Source organism: Rhamphochromis longiceps, linkage group LG3 (assembly GCF_057381845.1).
Source record: "Rhamphochromis longiceps isolate RC_006_pf linkage group LG3, R_longiceps_female_GT1.1, whole genome shotgun sequence".
NCBI classification, from domain to species: Eukaryota; Metazoa; Chordata; class Actinopteri; order Cichliformes; family Cichlidae; genus Rhamphochromis; species Rhamphochromis longiceps.
The window spans coordinates 5,000,821-5,023,572 of record NC_140559.1 but is presented as its reverse complement, the minus strand read 5'-3'; the positions used below and the strand labels follow the sequence as shown (position 1 = coordinate 5,023,572).

Here is a 22,752-nt window from a genome sequence, read left to right as displayed (position 1 = left end):
TGTATTCTATTTTTATCTTATTGTATATTTTTATTCTATTTTATTCTACTGTATATAGTATATTATTTTATTTTATTCTATTCTGTACAGTTGTGTACTGTATTTATTCTTATCGTATTCTAATTTTTGCATCATAACTTTTGCACTGTCCACTTCCTGCTGTGACAAAACAAATTTCCCATGTGTGGGACTAATAAAGGTTATCTTATCTTATCTTATCTTTATCTTATTACTGATTACTTCCCCAAAAAAGTAATCCCGTTACTTTACTTATTTTCAAAAGTAATTAATTACTTAGTTACTTAGTTACTTTTTAAAAACACGATTTACAACCTGAAGAGGTGATAAAGCGATAGATCTTTCAGCCCAATTCTACTTTTTCTACATAATCCATCATACAAAATGTAATCAAATGGAAAAGTCTCTTTTTTTTTACTTGTTTTATCAGTTTTAATCTTTTAACTTTATGCATCAAGCAAAAATTTAATTATATGCAATATTCTCTGACTTGAATAAATTAGTTTAACATTTAAACCTATTTTCTGCACATTCCAGCACATAAAATAAAATATTTTTGTGTTTACACTCACTCTTTCAAATAAATGCAAGTAAAACACAGCAGAAAATAAATAAAGTCAAAGACTCAGCGGTCCTGTTGCTCTATTTTCACCTGTAAAGCTTGTCTGCAGTAGGCGGAGGTTTACCCTGGTGCAGGTGTGCCGCGGTCAGTTGAAGAATCCGCGAGTTTCTCTGTGAATTTCCCATTACGTCGTTGGGCACTCTGAGCTTGCTTGGAAGTTTAGGGTTTTTTTTTTCCTTGTAAAAAGTTTTCTTCCCACGCACAGCGGACGCTAATGTTTTTGTCACTTTTTATGGAATCAAACTCAAAGTAAGGTCAGTACTTCCACGCTTTAAACGCTGCATGCTCATACTGTCTCCCACAATCGATATGTGATCCATTGTTGATCTGCACACAGCTGTTGTCACTGACGGCGCACTCGTCACTGTCGTGAGACATTCTCGCAAAAAATCACGGTTTTAATAACGCAGTAATGCAGCGTTCCTACGGGAAAGTAACGGTAATCTAATTACCGATTTTGCAATAGTAATCCCTTACTTTACTTGTTACTTGAAAAAAGTAATCAGATTACAGTAACGCGTTACTGCCCATCGCTGGTAAGTACATATGTGATCATAGCTTTAGCTTTTAAATGTTTATTCTAGTTAACACAGATCAGGTGGAACAACTCAAATAAAATATCAAAAATATTAAGTGGTCATCGGTACTCAGTTTGTTCAATACTGAATACAATGGAGCACAAATTGTCCATGTCCAAACTGTCACCAAAGTGCAATTTAGACCTGGCCTGTGGTTGTTATCTAAGTGATAACCATCAATTCTACTAAAACAAATACAAAACAAAGAAATTTGACACATTCTGTTGATATCAAAAGCACACTGAACAATTCAGTGTTGTTTTACTGCTGTTCTCTCTTCACTTCTTCTCCTCTGATTCTCTCCACATGTTGCTCTGCATCAGTGCTCAGTTTCCTGACAAAACAAGATTAAATATTGCTAAATATAATAGTATCTCACTACACTTCAACATAAGTGTTTTATTTTTGTAATTGTTTATCTGTTATTTTTCAGACTGAGTCACTGTGACCTGTCAGAGAGAAGCTGTGAAGCTCTGGCCTCAGGTCTCAGCTCTCAGACCTCTAATCTGAGACAGCTGGACCTGAGTAACATTAACCTGAAGGATTCAGGCGTGAAGCTTCTGTCTGAAGGACTGAAGAGTCCACGCTGTACACTGGAAACTCTCAGGTGAGATCAAGCATTTTTCTTTCATCAACTGACAGAATTAGCAGATTAATAATAAGGCAGTCCTCTAATAAGAGGAGAAGTGGAGGTGTTTTGAAGGGCAACATACTCTTATGTTAACAAGACAGGAAGTAGTTCCTGGGAACTTCTTCCTTTGTTATTGTCTAAGTAGAAACATGATGGTGAAACAGTGATGAGTTTGCAGAGGTGGATCCACAGCACACAACACAACAATACTGTTGCGTGCTGAAAGCAGACTTCTCACAGATTCTGAGGCTGCACTGTCCAACCAAAATTCACTGAACCAGCGGTAAATGAACGTCCAAAACTACGCTTCATGTTTAAAAAACAGATGATCAGGGGGATTTGTGTTTACATCTTTTTTGTGTGATCTGCTCACCTGCTGTTTTAGCTGTTTGGTGGTTGTTGAGATGGTTTTGTGAACTTTTAGCTGAGATTCTGACATTTCTGTAGATACCACAAGTGTCTAATTACTTTGTACAGCATGAATGGCCATAACAAGGTTTTTAACAGTAAGAAAAGTTGTAAAACTTCAGAAAATATAGTTAAAAGTCCAAAACCTTCTACGTCTGGTGGCTTGTGGTAAGGAGCAGATCAAACGAGTAAAGAATTACATTATAATTATAAATGGCTTCAACAGCACATTCAGGTCTGTGAGACTCATTCAGACACTGAGCTGTGGCTCTGTGCTACATGCACATATTTCTGCATCTCTGCCATTTAGACACACTTTATATATAGTTTATTTTATGTAGTATTCAATACTGAACTGTACATTTAGTCTTTTTAAAGGCAGCAAGTTTTATTCAGTGTTTTCATAAAAGCCTTATTTCTATCCATTTACTGCTATTAGGAAGAACACGTGAGGTTTAAGACCTGGACGAGTTTGAAATCCTTTGTCCTCCACAGTGGAAAATGGGTGGAAATAAAAATGGGTCTCACTTTAGCCATCTCCTAATTTTATCAGTTCTACTCTCAGCGTCTCCTGTATATCTCCTATATAAATGTTGCACTCAGCTTTGTGGTCTCCAATATCACTGAAATGCAGCCAGATGCTGCTCATTTTGCCTTTTCACTCTTTCCTGACACGCTTGCATTTCAGTACAGCTCCCATTTCTCTGTGTACTGGTCTCTACCACTACCCTTGCTGTCTATGGGACATTTCCGTCCTCTTTCACATAATGGTATGATCCCAGTCTGTCTCTTAAAGTGTTTGGCCACATGGTTTGCTCATCAGTAGTGCATTGTGTACTTATTTTAATAGTACTGCCAGTGGCGTGCACAGACATTTTGGGGGGCAAGTGCTCCAGGGGGAAAAAAGGGCACTTTTTGCATATGTGGAAAACCTTTTCTTTTTATAATAAAAAAATCACACAGGTTAAATGCAACTTTTAACCGGATTATTCGTCCAGAATTGCTGTGCGTTGCTGACCTACAGCAGACAAGAGCTTCTGGACATCTGGACTCACAACTCCAACAGTTTTATCGCCGATCTCCGACTCATCCCAGAGATCTCCAGAACACCGGAGGCTGCCCACTCTCCCCGGCCGGGCGGAAGTGCACGCAGACGGCGCCGAGATCGTAAACAAAGGCGAGGTAGGCACGGAGGGCTACGGGCTAAGCTAAAGCTAACACCACACCGGCTGCCTTTACCCAGTATTTTCCTTGCCAATGTCCGTTCTCTGGCAAACAAAATGGATGAGATACGGCTCTCCATCACTAACAACAGACGGATTATGGACTCAAATGTCATGTTTTTCACCGAAACATGGTTGAACAACAGCTGCCCGGACAATGCTATCAAGTTAGCAGGACGCCACACACACCGAGCCGACAGGCTAGCAGATGACTCCGGCAAGACCAGAGGTGGAGGTTTGTGCATTTATATTAACAATGCTTGGTGCATGAACTCCACTACTACTGAGAGTCACTGCTCACCTAATGCGGAGTTTTTAATGGTCAAATGCAGACCTTATTATCTCCCCAGAGAACTCACTTCAATCATACTCACTGCCGTGTATATCCCCCCCCGACGCTAATGCTAGGTTAGCCATGAAAGAACTTTCTGCAGCCATCAACAAACACCAGAATAAACACCCCGAGGCTGCTTTTATTGTTGCTGGCGACTTCAACCACACCAACTTAAAGACAGTCCTCCCCAGATTCCACCAACATGTCTCCTGCCACACCAGAGGAGACAAGACTTTAGACCATGTGTATTCCAACCTGGCTGGAGCCTACAAAGCCACACCCCTCCCCCACATTGGACAATCGGACCATCTCTCCCTGTTCCTCACACCTAGGTATTCACCACTCATCCAACGTGTGAAACCTGCTGTGAGGACAATTAAAGTGTGGCCAGAGGGGACAGAGGCAGTGCTCCAGGACAGATTTAAAAACACAGACTGGAATATGTTCACCCACACAGACCTGGACCAGTACGCCTCATCTGTACTGGATTACATCTCCGAAACCACAGACAGTGTTACCACCCAGAAACGGATCACCATGTACCCCAACCAGAAGCCTTGGATGAACCGGGATGTTCGTCTCCTCCTGAAGGCCCGCAACACCGCCTTTAGGTCAGGAGATGCACACGCCTACAGCACAGCCAGGGCTAATCTAAAGAAGGGCATCAAAAAAGCCAAACACCATTACAAAAAGAAGGTAGAAGAACACTTCTCCAACTCCAACCCCCGACGCATGTGGCAAGGACTCCAGACCATTACAGACTACAGGACCACCAAACCCTCCCCCGCATCCTCTGATGTCTCCTTCCTCAACGAGCTCAACAACTTTTATGCTCGTTTTGAGCGAGGGAACCCCACAACCACAACCAAAGCAGACATGACGCCAGACCACCAACCTCTGACTCTCTCCCCCACCGATGTAGGAGCGGTGCTGAGCAGGATCAATGTCCACAAGGCTGCAGGTCCAGATGGCATCCCCAGGCGTGTTCTCAGAGCGTGTTCTGGGGAGCTTGCAGGAGTGCTCACAGACATATTCAATCTGTCCTTGGCCCACGCTGTGGTACCGGCCTGCTTCAAATCCACCTCCATCGTCCCGATACCCAAAAACTCCAACCCATCTTGCCTCAATGACTACCGCCCAGTAGCACTCACCCCCATCATCACTAAGTGCTTAGAGCAGCTGGTCCTAGCACACTTCAAATCCTGTCTCCCCCCCACCCTGGACCCCCACCAATTCGCATACCGCCATAACAGGGGCACAGAGGATGCAGTCTCCATCGCACTGCACTCTGTCCTCTCACACCTGGACAACAACAACACCTACGCCAGAATGCTGTTTATAGACTTCAGTTCAGCATTCAATACAATCCACCCCTCACAACTCATCAGGAAACTGACAGACCTGGGCATCAGCTCCCTCATCTGCAAATGGTTACTGGACTTCCTGACCAACCGCCCCCAACATGTCCGGCTGGATAACCGCTGCTCATCTACCATCACAATGAACACCGGTGTACCACAAGGCTGTGTGATGAGCCCTTTCCTCTACTCCCTCTTCACCCACGACTGCAGACCTGCTGATGGTTCCAACACCATCATTAAGTTTGCAGATGACACCACGGTGATTGGCCTCATCAGTGACAACAATGAGGACGCCTACAGGGAGGAGGTGGATCGTCTGGCTGAGTGGTGCGACACAAACAACCTGCTGCTTAACACCGAGAAGACCAAGGAGCTCATCGTGGACTACAGGAGGAATGCTGACCCACATCCACCCATCCACATTAAGGGGACGGCTGTGGAGCGTGTGAGCAGCTTCAAGTTCCTGGGAGTCCACATCTCCGAGGATCTCACCTGGACGACCAACTGCTCCAAGCTGGTCAAGAAGGCTCACCAGCGCCTCTTCTTCTTGAGGACCCTGAGGAAGAACCACCTGTCCTCAGACATCCTGGTGAACTTCTATCGTTGCACCATCGAGAGCATCCTGACCAACTGTATAACAGTCTGGTACGGGAACTGCTCTGCCTCGGACCGGAAGGCGTTGCAGAGGGTCGTGAAAACTGCCCAGCGCATCGCCGGAGCACCACTTCCTGCCATAAAAGACATCTACAGGAAGCGGTGTCTGAAAAGGGCTGGGAAAATCATCAAAGACCCCAGTCACCCATCACATGGAGTCTTCACCCTCCTGCCCTCTGGGAGGCGCCACAGGAGCCTCCGGACTAAGACCACCAGGTACCGGAACAGCTTCTTCCCCACAGCTGTCAGACTCCTGAACTCTGCCTCCTGACATCTGACCCACGTTAAACTCATGCACTGAACATACACACCCCCACAATGGACAACTGTACCCTCAAACACACAATAATAACATGGACTGAACCACCACTCACAACCACTAGCACTTCATATAGCCTCTGTAGAAACTATCTACACCCTCACTTATCTTAACTGCACTACTGTATAGCTCTGTGTAAATAATCATTCTGTACATTCAATAATCTTTAATCCTACAACTGTTTACAACTTGCATAGTTCCCATTTCTGTATAGCTGTATATCTCAGATTCTGTAAAGTTATTTATTTCATATTCTGTATAGTTTTTCATATTTATATCCTGTTCATAGCCTGTACATAGCTTGTACTCACTACAGCCTGTACATACTTAGTTATAGAATATTCACAACATACTTCATACCGTGTACATTATAACATACCATAATAGACCCATTTCTGTAATATACTTACATATCTATACTATTGCTAATATATATTGTAATATATCTATATCACTAAAGCACTTCTGGATGGATGCAAACTGCATTTCGTTGCCCTGTACCTGTGCATGTGCAATGACAATAAAGTTGAATTCTATTCTATTCAATTTGACTTTTATTTCAAAACATTCTCTAAAAATCAAAAATCACACCACAAAAAGATAAAATCTGTATCCAACTCTAAACTATATACATACATATTCTCAAGTGTCCATTAAATGGAGTGTACTGCTCTAAAGAAGCATCCTTCTTGGTGCCATGTCTTTGTAGATGTTGATGACCTCGTTGTAATTGATCTCCACATCTTTCTCAATGGCCAACAAGAGGAGATCAGACAACCTTTCTTCTACACACAAACTTCTTAGTTTATTTTTGATTATTTTTAGCTTTGAAAAGGATCTTTCAACTGTCGCAGTTGTCACTGGTAGTGTTGCGTAGATCTGAATCATTTTGACAAAGGCAGGAAAGATCAGAAAGATCATTGTTTTCCCTCAGTATCAGAAATATTTCTCTGAGGTCTTTTGAACTAAAGCTGGAGTGGAAGACCTTTAATTCTGTTTTGAGCTGGTCCTCATCTTCTCCATAGAATTCACAGAGGATGTGGACAGCTTCAATGGCTTCTGGGTTTGGTGGGCCTACCCAGTTAGCATGCACAGTTAAGGGCTGGAAGGACTGAATGATTCTGGCCGTTGGGCTTCCAGTATTGTCCCCTTTGAACCTCCTGTTCAGTTCCCCAGTCATGATGTCCAGAAAGGTGAAATATACACCACTCCTGAAATATGCCTCCACTGACTCAAACTGAGCACCTACTTGAGACACTGTGGTGCTGTGTTGGAAACGCACTGGAACTTTCCGCTTTCTCTCCTGACCGGGCACCACGGTAGGTACTGGAATGTTGAAACTCTCTGCCTTCTCTGATGCACATCTAAATATCTCTCCAAATTTCTCCTCAGACCTCATGGTTTGCAATGTGTGAAGCACACCATCAATTACCTTGTAGGCAGTGGAATGGTCCAACCCTTCTTCCTGCAGAGAATCTGATGCCAAAGCAGTGACTTCGAATACTGGTGTGGTGATTTCCATGCAGAGAATGAACATAAAATTAATGGCATTTCTGTACATCTGAGCATCACCTTGGGCCAGGTTAGGTGGGTCACTGTCACTGATGTCATCAAGGAGCATCAAAATGGCTTTCAAATTTCTCTGAAGTGCCTTCAGTGCTTTTTCCCTGCAAGCCCATCGAGTATCTGACAGCTGCTGGAGCTCCATAACACGTTGTCCAGGAAAGAGAGACTCCTGAAATTTGACCAAGGCAGCATGACGCTTTGGGGAGCCTGAGCAAAAGGCATACAATTTCTCCACCAAGTTGAAAAATGTCACAAAATGCTTGCTGGACTTTGATGCCTCCACTAGTACCAAATTGAGCCAATGGGCTTTGCAGTGCACATAGAGGGCCTTCTCATTGTGTGCACGGATTCTAGCTTGGAGACCTTTATACATGCCACTCATGTTGGCTGCTCCATCATAGCCTTGACCATACATGTTCTTCATCTCTAGGCCATTCTTTTGCAGAAGCAAGAACACTGTATTCTCCAGCTCCTGGCCTGTAGTTGTATCAACATTGCACACTTCGATGAATCTCTCCTTTATTTGCATATGATGAAAATATCGCACAACAAATGACACTTGCTCTTTGTGTGAAACATCAGAGGTTTCATCAAGTAGAATGGAATACATTTCAGTCTCTTTTATTTCACGTTGTATCTCCTTCCTGATGTAAGTTCCTAGTGCTGCAATGATGTCATTTTGACTTCTGTTGGAAAGCAGTGACACCTGGGGCCTTGTCTTGGTGGCTTTAACTGTGGCATTTTTTTCCAAATGCATTTTCAGCACACTATCGTAGCGGGAAAATACATTGACTAATTCACGAAAATTGCCACGGTTATCACTGGACTCACTCTCATCATGACCTTGGAATGCTTGTCCCTGACGTGCAAGATACACTGTTAGGTCAATTAATCTTGTCAGGATTTCTTTGTTTGTCTGCCTCTCTCGCTCTCTAACTTCCACCCCTTTTATGTCTGAAACATCAAATGCAGACTGAAGGGCCTTTTTCTGGAAATTGATCCATCTAACCATGCTTGTCATGTGCATCTCTGCGCTGGAGTGTTGTTTGATTTTTTTCAAGAGCAGTACTCCACTTTCTGATGCCATCAGCTGTCCAGGCTGTTCTGCTTTTATATTTTTCATCCGAGAGGAAAAGCCGACAACTAAAACAATGCATTGAATTAGCAGTGGGTGAGTATTCCAGCCACACATTAGCAGAAAACCACTGTTTCTGGAATGATCTCCCCTCAGTTTTTGGGTAAGGTATATCAGACTGACATGGGCCCACATTGCAGCACATTGAAACGTATCTGTCATTGCGCTTTATTTTAAATGTATGGATGTGTGTTGGATTTGTTGGGTATTGTAAAGCTGCTAACTTTGACATTATGTGATCGATCTGTTCTTCCTCATTGTGGTCTTCAGAGAGCACTACATCAGTGTCTGTAGGCCTAACTGAACCTGTTGCTGCATTGGTCGTGGCTTCATCTGTTTCTATATCTCCCTCTTCTGCTATGCTGGTAGATGGCATAGAGCTGCTTCCCTGCTGTGACTGACTACAATGGAACAATAATAATAATAATAGTATTATTATTTATCATAATAATAAGCTTAAACAGATAGTTTTAATAATAACCCATACTGCAAGTCTTGTAACATAGAAATAACTTTCGTAGGTACAAAATAATAGTTAGCTCAATGCCTGCTGATTAAGTTCATTAAAAACTAAGTGTGAACAGCTTTTAAGATTTTCCAATAGAATTAACTGCAAGGAGCAGGTTACATTAAAACATTAAAATAGAACCTGACTCTGCCCTTGACTCTGACCTTTCATCTTCATTTTCCTTTGCTTTCATCCAGGAGAGCAGAGAACTGCTTCCCTGGGCTGCCTGTTGTAGATCCCTTTCTTTCTCCTTTCTCAGCCTCTCTTTCCTAGGCATTATGCTTGCTGAAATTAGTAAATAAATAGACCAAAATGTATGAGAACAAATAAGACTGACTGTGGTCATTACAAGAACAGGGCAGAATGGTCGTTTTCACAGGCAATTGGGAACTGCCTATTTTTCCTTTAGCAAATTAATGTGTTAATGTTGCCAATATGTTACACCAAAAAAAATTAACATGTCTAACCAGTGCTTCTCAAAACTTTTAACATGCACCACCCCCAACACCGTACCCTTCAAACTACCAATAACAACGTCACTGTTCTGTCACAATCAGGTCACAACACAGTGCGTAAATGTCTGCGAGCATCGCTGAGTCAGTAACAACCAGTTAGGCTAAAGACTAAAGACTGCATCTTTAGACAGTTGGACGGTGTTCTAACTTTCTCACAGGAGACACCTACTAAAGACAGTCAAAGACATTAATTTCAATCTTACCAAAGTAGGACAGTAGTTGACGTTAGTTATGGAAAGGCTAATCCACAAAAACGGAGAAACGTCCATAATTCTATTATTCATAATCATGTCAAGGTTTTAGGTTTTTCTGCAGTTCCATCTCTAAAAAGTGTGATGTCTTCCCGTCACTGACTTCAGTTTGAAAACTTTGTATTTATTCACAGATTTCCGTGAGATCATCCTAAAATTTGTAATGAAAAATGGGCTCAAAAGACCCTCTGCCTAACGGCATGTAGCCTATAGCATAACGTGATATTTTCAATAGTGTATGCAAAAAGGTCGGAATTGATGGAGAGTGGGGTTGCCTAAATGGTTTAGGTTACATTTTAAATGTGTCGTTTTTTTGTTTATCCATATGGATGGATGGAGGGGGCAAGCTGGCAAAGTTTGTCATGTGCAGTTTCTGACAGGCTACTTCACAACAAAACAATTGCAGGTTGGTTTTAGAGGGCAAACAGAATAATTTCACTCGATTCATGGGTTACCCGACTGGTTGGGAAGGGAAAGAGCTGCCGTGTTGTCCGCCGTGGCTCCCAGTCCCTATAGTTAGCCTACTATGCCTACTCCAAGTAGTCCTATGTCATGCCGCTGCTACACGCCTCACAACAAATGAACTGCAAGCGTGTTCACGTGACACGGTGACAGTGAAAAAGCGTCAGGGTTTGGGTGTCTTTGAAGAAGGGGCACAAATCAAGCCATTATTTTCACACCTTTTTAAATTGCGCAGCTTTAAAAAAAAAAAAATCACGTCTTTCAAAAGGGCACTTTTTTGGACTGAGGGCAAAAGGGCAAGTGCTTCAGCACCACCTCGTCTCTATCTGTGCACGCCAGTGAGTACTGCAGTATGAGAAGTGCAACATTCAGTGTGCAGAAACAGATCAGGTGCTTTCTAACAGCTGTGTTCCCTTTAACACAGCAGCAGTTCAAATATTTCTGTCAGTCTGAGCTGAAACATGAATCTAATCAAATATCAAATCAAAGTTCTTTGCCTCTGCCAGGACGTTAACATTTGATCTAGTTTTTTACAAAGTTCCCTCAGCGTCCAGAGCCACCAACATACCTTTGATCAACAGCAAGTGAACATTTATAAATGTGTGTTTCCAGAACAGGAAGCAGCAGAACTATTGTTCTGTTATCAGGCAGCAGCACAAACGCTCATCAGCTCATTTACTGTGCAGGACTTTGAGTGTGTGAAGTGTGTGTTTGTGCTGGATTTCCTTTGGAGAATCTCAGTCAGAAACCAGACAAAGAAAAACTCTTTCAACAGTCCAGGTTGAGTTGACAACATGAACTGCATTTATCTTCCTCTGACTGACATGTTCTTCCTCCTCTGCACCGAGCCAGCTGCTAAGACTCACAAGCTCATTGACATTTTCTGATGATAAAGAAACTCTCTTCTTCTGCACAATATGAGCAGCAACAGAGAAGAAGCTTTCACAGGTACAGATGTTGCAGCTGTGGCCAAGTACATGTGTGCATGTTTGGAGCAGTACTCTAATGGACAGGCCTCTGTACTGATGGTGGGCTCTGCTCTGTATCCACCACACTGTTCTCAGCTGAGTCTTCCTCCTGTTCACACTCTGATGAAGCACCAACAGGGCCAACTTCTTCTCTGATGGAAGAAGTTGGCCTGCAGAGACTGCAGCGTGTTGTGCGCTCTGCTGAGAAGGTGATTGGCTGCAGACTCCCATCTTTGCAGGACCTGTACACCTCCAGGACATTGCGGCGTGCAGCTCGGATCTCAGCTGACCCTTCTCACCCTGGACACAGTCTGTTTGACCTGCTCCCCTCAGGCAGGAGGCTCCGGTCCATTCGCACCAGAACCTCTCGCCATAAGAACAGTTTCTTCCCCTCTGCTGTTGGACACATGAACAATAACCATATGACTGTCCCCGCCACTAACACATGACCCTACGCTGTGTCACTGCATCATTCCATGTTTGGCACTGATCACCACCTGCACTCATGTATATATCTTTCAACGTAGCACTCTTAATTCTTATTCTCATATATATATCTCATGTATATCTCATGCACATATCTTTCAACGTAGCACTCTTAATTCTTATTCTCATGTATATATCTCATGTATATCTCATGCACATATCTTTCTACGTAGCACTTTTAATTCTTACCCCTACTTTTATTTTTTCATGTCTATTTAAGTGCTATTTATGACACTATGTTTGCACTGAAGCACCGCAGCAATTTCCTAATGTTGTAAACCTGCTCAACATTTGGCAATAAACCCCCTTCTGATTCTGATTCTTCTGATTCTGGTGGCTCGGATGTTGTTGCTTCCACAGGTTTCCCTCCAACAACCCTCTGTTCCTGCAGTAAGTTCAGTAAGATCTGGGTAAACACTTGAGCTCCTTGAATCTGGCTCCAGCAGCAGTTTTCACATATACAATGTTGGCATTTTGCTTGCGTGTCTCCAAGTCTGTTCTGAATGTAGACTTGAATTTGACCACGTAGACGGGGTCATCATCTGAGCTCTCCATCACCTGAGAGAGATGACAAAACACAGAATCACAGAGCATGAAACCAACGTTTCTCCTCCCAGAAGTTCAGTCACAGACCTGCAACAGAAACAAGAAGATTCAAATGACGCAGAGCTTTCATTTACTTATATCCACAAACATGTCCTCTACATATTCATGCTGTATTTACACACACATACAGAGGCTGTTTGTCTCTCACACACAGACAGGACACTGAGAAATACATCATGTTAAATATACCTGCAGGCTTCCAGCTGTGCGCTTTGTCCCTGTCAGCTGTGATCGCCATGGCAACCTTGGTGTTGTGCGCGATGCAGGGACGTGTTCAAAGGCAGACGTCTGGCAGCAGCATCATATTTGATGCACTATCTGTACTGAGTGTGCTGACTGTATTTCAAATGTCCCACTGCTGTGCAACATGAATCACATGTTCTGCACGTTTCTGTAACTCCCAGGTAACCATGGTTACACAGCCACGCCCAGTAGTCTCCAGAGAGACCAACAGCTGGTTCATGTTGTAACGCCGTGGCTTTCGTAGTCTCTCCTTTTTCTACAGCTCATGTGTTCTTCTTGTGATGCTGCGTCTTGAGGCTCATACATGCCGTCATTTGTTGATCCTAAGAACGTTCCTCAGACCGACTTCTTCAACAACAGATAACTTTAGTTGTATCAACACTGCCTCCTGGAACAGTTTAAAATGAACATGTCAAAGATCTGTACCTGTCTCCATGTTTCTGTCCCCGCCCCTTTCTTTCTGTCCTGGGTCATGTGAGCGCTGCAGTAGTATTAGGCCCACCCTCAATGCTCTCATTGGCTGAGATGCATAATGACGCCCATTTCAAGCCAGCACTGATCAACATCCCTCCTGTGACCCATGGCTGTTATATTCAGAGCCAGTGAGCACTTTCACAATAATCATGATTTTAAAAACTGTGATTAAAATAATTGCTGACATTAATCAGTTAATGAGTTAACGAGATAATAACAGGTTAAGTTGCCCTAAAAATTAGACTTTGGTGACAAACTGATGTGATCTCCGTGTTTCCTTTGTTGGACTGTGGGCGAGTGTCAGAACTGAATGTACTGAGTAACATGTAGAGTTTAAACATGTGTCAGTTCCAGTTTTAGAGCTCTAAAGTGCAGCTATCATGTTAGGAATATGTTAGGAATAGACAGGAACACTGAGCACACTGAGGTCAGATCTTTATTTTACCACTCGCTGCATTCTTGATGTTCATGAATTCAGCAGCTTCATGATTGTCTGCAGCATTAATCTCATATTTCCATTAAAGTGTTGAATTTGACTGTTTGATGTTCTTTATGATCTCTGGCACCAGTTCATCTGTAGGCTGAGCTCAGTCCATCCAGTTAGTGAAATGATGTTTAAAGGTCTCCTTGTTCTGTGAGCGTGCACAGATCCTGAAGCAGAAAGCCTGGGTTACAGAGAAATGATCATCACTGTGATGATGCTCATCATCTCTGACTGGGATTTGAGGTTTTGTCAAAGCAGCAAAGAAAGCCTGGCTATGTTGGACTGGGTGTGGAAGCAGCTCCCAGTTTGAGTTCAGGAGACAGACACCCTCTCTACTTTGATCAGCTTCAAACTTTCCTTTTTGATAAAGCTTATAGTTCGAGCTGGATCAGGTGACCCTGAACCATCCCTTAGTTATGCTGCTATAGGCTCAGGCTGTTGGTGGACTTCCCATGATGCTCTGCTTTCTTCTCCCCTCTTTTCACTCCTGATGCTTTTATATGTCACTACTGCATGTCCTTAACTTTTGTCTCTCTGTTTTGTTCTTGTCTCTCTGAGCTCATCTCTTCTCTTTCCCCTCACCCTGCAACCAGGCATGGTAGATGCTCCTCCTGGAGCCTGTTTTCACTGGGAGGATCTTTGTGTCAAAGGGAGATCTTCTTCCCACCATCACCAAGTGCTGCTCACACTGGTGGCGGTTACCTTACACTGTTAAACAGCTTCAGATGACTGTTGTTGTCTGTTGGGTATTGTCACTTATAAATAAAGTTACAATGGATGGATAGATGTTATTGTGACAAAGAGAAAACAACTGTTGACAGATAGATTGTTGTTTTGTGTGTCTGCAGTCTGTCAGGCTGTCTGATCACAGAGGAAGGCTGTACTTCTCTGGCCTCAGCTCTGAGCTCCAACCCCTCCCATCTGAGAGAGCTGGACCTGAGCTACAATCATCCAGGTCCCTCAGGAATGAAGCTGCTGTCGGCTGGACTGAAGGATCCAGGCTGGAGACTGGACACTCTCAGGTATGGAGAGAAAATCTGATAGAGGAGGAAGAGCTGGAAACATTTCCTGTGTCCTTCACTCACTTCCTGTTTGTTTCCTGCAGATGAGACATGAACAATCACACATGCAGGAATATTTTCAGGGACAAACACACTAGTCTAGCTGGATAGTTCATGGATATTTATTTAGGGGTCCCCAAGGAGTCTGTTTGCAGGAACATTTAGGTCACAGGTGTACCTGATATAGATACCAGTGTACCTAATAAAGTGTCAGCTAACATTTGGAAATGGAAGCTTAAATAATGACAAACTGTACATTCACAGCTGAATTGACAATAAATTTGTTCTCAAGTGCACATTTTTCTGTTATTGTTCTCAAACAACAGAATGAGAATGAAATATTGATTCTAACAGGGCCCATAAACAGCATTAGCTTAGCAGCATTAGCTTATCAGAGTTTCCATCATGGTCACACAAATCCTTAGCAGAGAAAAGTGGCCTACTTAGCAATAGCTGCTCAAGTTGTATAAAGAAAGGGAAAACAGTATTAGCATTAGCACATAATGCTAATTCACGTCGAGTATTTCTCGATAGCTCTTTCTCATTTGAGAAACAAATAAATTCTGTTATGAAAACCAGCTGTAAGGTTTATATTGTTGATTGTCATTTATGCTTAGAAATATTTACTCATATATGCTTAGAGTTGTATAATCGATTGCATGATGATAGAGGTTCGATCCTTAGTAGTCTGTAAAGACTCTGTGTGCCTTCCAGAGTGCTCTGGCATGCACACACCACTTGGGGCCATGAGAGAGGTCGTACCCTCTCTTACTGATTTATGGTGTAGGACAGGGGTCTCAAACTCAATTTAGCTGGGGGCCGCTGCAGGCAGAGTCTGGGTGAGGCTGGGCCGCATTAGGTTTTCCACAAGAAAGGCATGGTTAAAAAATTCCAATCTTCTCAAATCTCTTTATTTTTATTTTTTAACACAAAATATGAAAGATAAATAAACAAATTAAGAATTAATAAGAAAATAAATCAATCTGTAATACATAAATAAAATAATAATAAGATATTTTTAGTCAGTGAACTTGTGTTTTTTTCAGTCTTCTATATCTGCTGTATTTAGATTGAAATGTCTGTATTAACAGTTCTATAACCTTCTTCTGAACATGAATGGAACACTGTAGAAAATGAACTGTTCTTCTGAACATGGCTTCTCTTGCCTACTCCTTGCTGCTAGAGACCTGGCAGCGTTTCCTCTCGCATAGCCGAGCCAGATTTGGCCTGAGGGAGGAAGCAGTTGCGACCCTCAGTATGTCTTGAAGATGATCATCCGTAAGTCTGGACCTGTACTTGGACTTATTGAAGTTCAAAGTGGAGAAGAGCTTTTGGCACAAGTATGTGCTACCAAAAAGGCACATGGTCCGCTTGAACATTCGGGAAAGCCGAGGGAAACTAGGGCTCAAGTCTCTCAAAAATTGTCCAAGCTTGTCTGCTTTTCCACTCACCTCCCTGAACTTTGCTTTGAGTTCAGAGTTGCACTGCAGCTCAATTAGCTCCATTTGAAGCACAGAAGGGGCATCTTGCACATCAAAGGAGAAGGGGTCCGCAAAAATGTGAAAGGTGGCTCTGTGTGTCTTGAAGTCAGCAAATCTGGGATCAAATTCCTCCTGTAGCCTCAAAATGACATCAACATACTTGTCAGCACTGAATGGTGTGCCTGCATCCACGAGTGCCTTGCATGCTGGGAAATGGCAAAGGTTTGTCTGAGAGAGCTGAGCTTTCCAGAGCGCCAGTTTTGTGGAGAATGCTCTCACGTTGTCATAGGCAGCACTGACAAGTTGCCCCTGGCCTTGTAACGTCTTGTTCAGTACATTAAGCTCATGTGTCATATCAACAAGAAAAGTTGAGTCCATGAGCCATTTGGGATCAGTTAGCACAGGAACACTAACTCCATCCTTCTCCATGAAGGCTTCACTTCTGCTCTCAACTCAAAAAGTCTCTTTAATACATTTCCCCTGCTGAGCCAACGTACCTCAGTGAAGTCGAGCACATCCCCATATTCTGACTCCATTTCCTCTAAAAAAGCTCAGAACCTTCGGTGCTTTAAGCCCCTGGATCTGATTTGGTTGATGCATTTCACAACAATAGACATCACATTGTCAAACTTCAGGCATTTGCTGCAAAGGACCTGCTGATGGATGATGCAGTGCAGAGCAATGGCCTCCTCCACGCCTTCCTCTTCCAGTTTGTTTTGTGCCACCAGTCCATGTTTCCTCCCTGTCATTGATGGCGCTCCATCTGTTGTTATTCCAACAAACCTCTTCCATGGCAAACCAACATTCTCAATGGCATCACACAGCTTGTAAATATCTGCTGAGCGGTGGTCTGGCCATGCATTGGAATTACTGTGAGCAGCTCCTCCATCACTTCAAAACTGTCATCAACACCACGGACATACATTGGGAGCTGGGCAGTGTCGGTGATGTCTGTGGTCTCATCAAGAGCGACTGAGTATACACTGAAACATTTGGCTTTCTCACACAGTTGGTCATAAATGTCACTTGACAGGTCAGAAATGCGATCTGCTGCGGTGTTGGCAGAAAGGCTGATGTTGCTAAACTGACCTTTCTTTCCCGGACAGACTATATTTGCAGAATCAGAATCAGAATCAGAATGGGTTTATTGCCAGATGTTGAGGTTTACAACATTAGGAAATTGCTGCGGTGCTTCAGTGCAGACAATAAGAATTAAAGTGCTATGTAGAAAGAAAGATATGTGCATGAGATATACATGAGATATATACATGAGAATAAGAATTATGAGTGCTACGTAGAAAGATATATACATGAGTGCAGGTGGTGATCAGTGCCAAACATATATACATGAGAATAAGAATTATGAGTGCTACGTAGAAAGATATATACATGAGTGCAGGTGGTGATCAGTGCCAGACATGAAATGATGCAGTGACACAGCGTGGGGTCATGTGTAAGTGGCGGGGACAGTCATGTGGTTATTGTTCATGTGTCCAACAGCATAGGGGAAGAAACTGTTCTTGTGGCGAGAGGTTCTGGTGCGAATGGACCGGAGCCTCCTGCCTGAGGGGAGCAGGTCAAACAGACTGTGTCCCGGGTGAGAGGGGTCAGCTGAGATCCGGGCTGCACGCCGCAGTGTCCTGGAGGTGTACAGGTCCTGCAGAGATGGGAGTCTGCAGCCAATCACCTTCTCAGCAGAGCGCACAACACGCTGCAGTCTCTGTTTGTCCCTGATAGTGGCTCCAGCGTACCACATGGTGATGGAGGAGGTGAGGATGGACTCGATGATTGCAGTGTAGAATTGCATCATCGTCCGTGTTGGCAGGTTGAATTTCTTCAGCTGCCTCAGGAAGTACATCCTCTGCTGGGCTTTCTTGATGACGGAGGTGATGGTGGGCTCCCACTTCAGGTCCTGGGTGATGGTGGTACCCAGGAAGCAGAATGAGTCCACAGAGGTGATGGGGGTGTCAGTCAGGATGATGGGGGGGAGTGGGGCTGTGTGCTTCCTGAAGTCCACAATAATCTCCACTGTCTTCTGGGCATTCAGCACCAGGTTGTTGTGGCTGCACCAAGACACCAGGCGTTCAACCTCCCTCCTGTAGGCAGACTCGTCCCCGTCAGAGATGAGCCCAATGACGATGGTGTCATCTGCAAACTTGATTAGCTTGACAGACTGGTGGGTGGAGGTGCAGCAGTTGGTGTACAGGGAGAAGAGCAGAGGAGAAAGAACACAGCCCTGAGGGGAGCCGGTGCTGATGGTCCGGGAGTCCGAGACATTCTTCCCCAGCCTCACGTGCTGCTTCCTGTCCGTCAGGAAGTCAGTGATCCACCGGCAGATGGGATCAGGCACATTCATCTGGGAAAGCTTGCCTCGGAGATGGTCTGGAAGGATGGTGTTGAAGGCAGAGCTGAAGTCCACAAACAGGATCCTGGCGTAGGTTCCTGGGGAGTCCAGATGCTGCAGGATGAAGTGTAGGGCCATGTTGATGGCGTCGTCTACAGACCTGTTGGCTCTATATGCAAACTGCAGGGGGTCCAGGAGGGGGGCCGTGAGGGTCTTGAGATGGGAGAGAACTAGGCGCTCAAATGACTTCATGACCACAGATGTCAGAGCCACGGGTCTGTAGTCATTTAGTCCAGTGATCCTAGGTTTCTTGGGGACAGGGATTATGGTAGAGGACTTGAAGCAGGCAGGCACATGACATGCCTGCAGTGAGGAGTTGAAGATGCCAGAAAACACTGGGGCCAGCTCGTTTGCACAGTGTCTGAGGGTGGCAGGAGACACACCGTCTGGGCCGGGAGCTTTCCGAGCATTCAGACTCTTAAACTGCTTCCTCACATCTGCTTCATGAATATGAAGAGTTGTGGTCGGAGGAGGTGGTGTGAAATCCTCTTTTGTGTGGGGTGAGGGGGCGGGAGTTGCAGGTGAACAGTTTGAAGGTGGTGATGGCTCTATGGAGGGGGGAGAGGTGGGGGAATGAGTGTCCAAAGTGCCTCTATTGTTGGGGTCGTTGGAGGTGTGAAGGCTGCCTGATGGCTCGTCAAAACGACAGTAGAAGTCGTTAAGGGTGTTGGCTAAGAGCAAGTCATCAGTGGAGTGGGGGGTTTTAGGCTTGTAGTTTGCAATATTCCTAAAACCTTTCCACACAGAGGCCGAGTCATTCTCTGAGATCTGCTGCTGCATCTTCTCAGAGTGCTGATGTTTGGCAATGTCCACTTCCTTAGTGAACCTGTACTTGGCCTCTCTGTAGCAGTCCCTGTCTCCGCTTCTGAACGCCTTACTCTTTTCCAGCCACAGCTTTTTGAGTTTAGGGGTAAACCAGGGTTTGTCATTGTTATAACTCACCCTGGTGCGTGATGGCACAATGCTGTCCTCACAGAAGTGGATATAGGAGGTGACAGTGTCCGTAAACTCGTCCAAGCTGTTAGAAGCAGCCTTCATTGTGTCCCAGTCTGTGGTCTCCAAACACGTGCGAAGCTCCTCCACAGCCTCGTTGCTCCACAGTTTTTTGGTCCTCACGACAGGTTTGGAGAGCTTCAGCCTCTGTCTGTACGCGGGGATTAGGTGGATCATGACGTGATCAGAAAGTCCGAGTGAAGCGCGCGGCACCGCGCGATAGGCCCCGCTGATCGTGCTGTAGCAGTGGTCCAATGTCCTCTCCTCTCTGGTCGGGCATTTAATATACTGCTTGTATTTCGGAAGCTCATGGCTCAGATTGGCTTTGTTAAAGTCCCCAAGAGCAATGATGAGAGAGTCCGGGTATGTCCGCTCCGTGTGGAGAATCTGCTCTGCGACTGCGCACTGAGCTGCTTGCGCATCCGCGTCCGGCGGGATGTAAACAGCGGCCAGGATGAATGAAGCAAACTCCCGCGGAGAATAAAACGGTTTGCAGTGAATGAAAAGATATTCCAGAGAGGGAGAGCAGTGCTGAGCAATCACTGTTACATCTGTGCACCAGCCACTATTGATGTAGAAGCAGACACCTCCACCTTTGGTTTTACCGGAGAGAGCGGCCTGCCGGTCCGCGCGCAGCAGATGAAAGCCCTCCAGCTTGAGCGCGCAGTCCGGGATGTCCTCACTGAGCCACGACTCCGTAAAACATAAGACACAGGAGGAGGCAAAGTCTCTGTTCATGCTTCTCATCAGGGCCAGTTCGTCTATCTTATTCCAGAGTGAGCGTACATTAGAAAGGAAGATCCCAGGAAGGGCCGTTCTCAGTCCGCGTTTCCTCAAACGCACGAGTACGCCGGCTCGCTTACCTCTCTTTCGACGTCTCACTTTCCTGATCAGAGTCAGCAGTAAATCTGCCGCAGATGCGACAAATATTGGAAATAAATCCACAGGCGTTGTAGTCCTGCAGTTAAGGAGCTCTTCTCTGGTGTAAGAATATCCAGAGGAGTGCCCAGACACAGAAGAAATGCACAAAAACAAGACAAAAGTAACGCACTGAAGCACCAGGGCGACCATACGCGGCGCCATCTTGGTGATCTGCAATATGCACTTTTAGACAAATGCACCTTCTGTGAATGGCTTCCCTGCTTTAGCAATCATCTCACTAACCACGTGGCTCCGACTGCTGCATTATTCTCTTTGGTTGCTTTCTTGGAGAAATCTTGCTGCCTCAGTAGATCTGTTTTAAGACTGGCAACCCGGTTCGCTCTCTCGTCTCCCTGGTATTTTGCATCCAGCTCAGCATGTCTAGTTGTGTAATGACGTTTCAAATTGTATTCCTTGTGCAGCGCAACTTTCTCTGTGCAAATAAGACAGGTCGGGGTGCCCCTGTGCTCAACAAAGAAATATTGCATTTCCCACTTTTCCTGAAATTGTCGGTGCTCATCACCAACCTTTCTCTTCACCGCAGGCTTTGAAAAAGACATGTTTGGGGCTATGTGACATTTATAATTCTACTTGGTGTCACTGTCGCATTGAAGTTTCAATCAAGCGTTTAGCCGACGGACGGGGAACGTCTCAACGCGTAGAGAACGTCATTTCTGCTTCTTTTTCTTGCAACCGTAGCACGGCGATCGGCAGATAAAAAGCCGGTAGCAGTCTCCTTTGTTTTTACGCTCGATGTTCATGTCTTTCATGACGACACGAACACCGTGGCGTTTGCAGATGGTAGAAAGTGCAGGGATAGCGAGCGCAAAAAAGGCGACTGCTCACGGCGCCGGGCTGTTGTTACAGGAGAAAGAAGCGGAAATGACACCGTGACATATAACAAATAACATCAGGGGCCCGTTCTTCGTACGTCGCTTACTACATCCAAGATCAAATGACACATCCAAGATCAAATCATCGCGCTAACCGTGAGCTCGCTAATCCGGTTCCCCGAACACACCTGCTGTTGACGATTACTACAGCTGGACGCAGTAATGTGACATCACTGGGTGTCGTAAAAGGGGCTACGCATCGATAGTAGAAACATTGATCGGCAACCCTCTGATTGGTCGGCGAAAATGTCGAAGGAGCGCGCTCGGCTCGGTATTTTTCGGCAGCAGAGCAAGAACTCCTGAGTGAGGGATTTCAGGAGTTTCAGAGTTTAATCAGAACGCAAGGGAACACTGCAAAGGCTGCAAAAGCAAGGAGAGCGGGCTGGCAGAAAGTTGCTGACAAAGTAAACTCGTAAGTAATTTAATAATAATAATAATAATATATTGGATTTATATAGCGCTTTTCAAGGCACCCAAAGCGCTTTACAATGCCACTATTCATTCACTCTCACATTCACACACTGGTGGAGGCAGCTACGGTTGTAGCCACAGCTGCCCTGGGGCAGACTGACAGAAGCGAGGCTGCCATATCGCGCCATCGGCCCCTCTGGCCAACACCAGTAGGCGGTAGGGTAGATTTATCATATCACACTATATTATCCAATATTATATTACATTATATTATATTGTTATATTATATCCCCTTTCACATTAGAGCCACAACAGGACCCACTAGAACATGGGAACAAGTAAAAGTGAAATATAAGAATATTCTACAGAATGGTAATATTTATCACTTATATTGCTTTTCGTCTCTTGGAAAGAGACCCTGAAATAATCTGTTTGTTTGTTTATAACAGCAACCAAGAAAAGGGCAGAGCAAAAAAAGACAGGTGGTGGTCCTGCACCCCCTCGTCAACAAGTTGGTTAAGTAAATAATACCCTCACGGGAAAATCGATATCTCTCAATGAGCACACTGTCGCGCTGAGCTAAAGGATCCTGTCTGTCCCGCAATATATGCTGAATTCTGAGGACTCTCCTTATCAATCTTGCACCTTCCGCAATGGGTTGCTCGCGTAAACGGACAGGACATGGCTGCGACAGGCTTCCCAAATCCACCTTGGCTTTTATAGCCGTGGTCTCTCATCTTGA

At 44.6% G+C, this 22,752-nt stretch overlaps 2 protein-coding genes and 1 pseudogene across 2 annotated transcripts in view; 1 reads left to right on the top strand and 2 right to left on the bottom strand.

Annotated features, from left to right (window-relative positions):
* Positions 1–22,752, bottom strand: part of LOC146672608 (uncharacterized) — a 322,020-nt gene that overhangs the window by 266,919 nt on the left and 32,349 nt on the right. The window lies entirely within an intron of this gene.
* Positions 1,692–22,752, top strand: part of LOC146672610 (stonustoxin subunit beta-like) — a 26,557-nt gene continuing 5,496 nt past the window's right edge. Inside the window, exons 1-2 of the mRNA XM_085401331.1 lie at positions 1,692–1,825; positions 14,695–14,868. Of these exons, the coding sequence (XP_085257457.1) occupies positions 14,813–14,868 (56 nt within the window). The 5' untranslated portion in view covers positions 1,692–1,825; positions 14,695–14,812. The remainder of the gene's footprint in view (positions 1,826–14,694; positions 14,869–22,752) is intronic.
* LOC146672611 (uncharacterized) lies at positions 6,724–9,634 on the bottom strand (annotated as a pseudogene).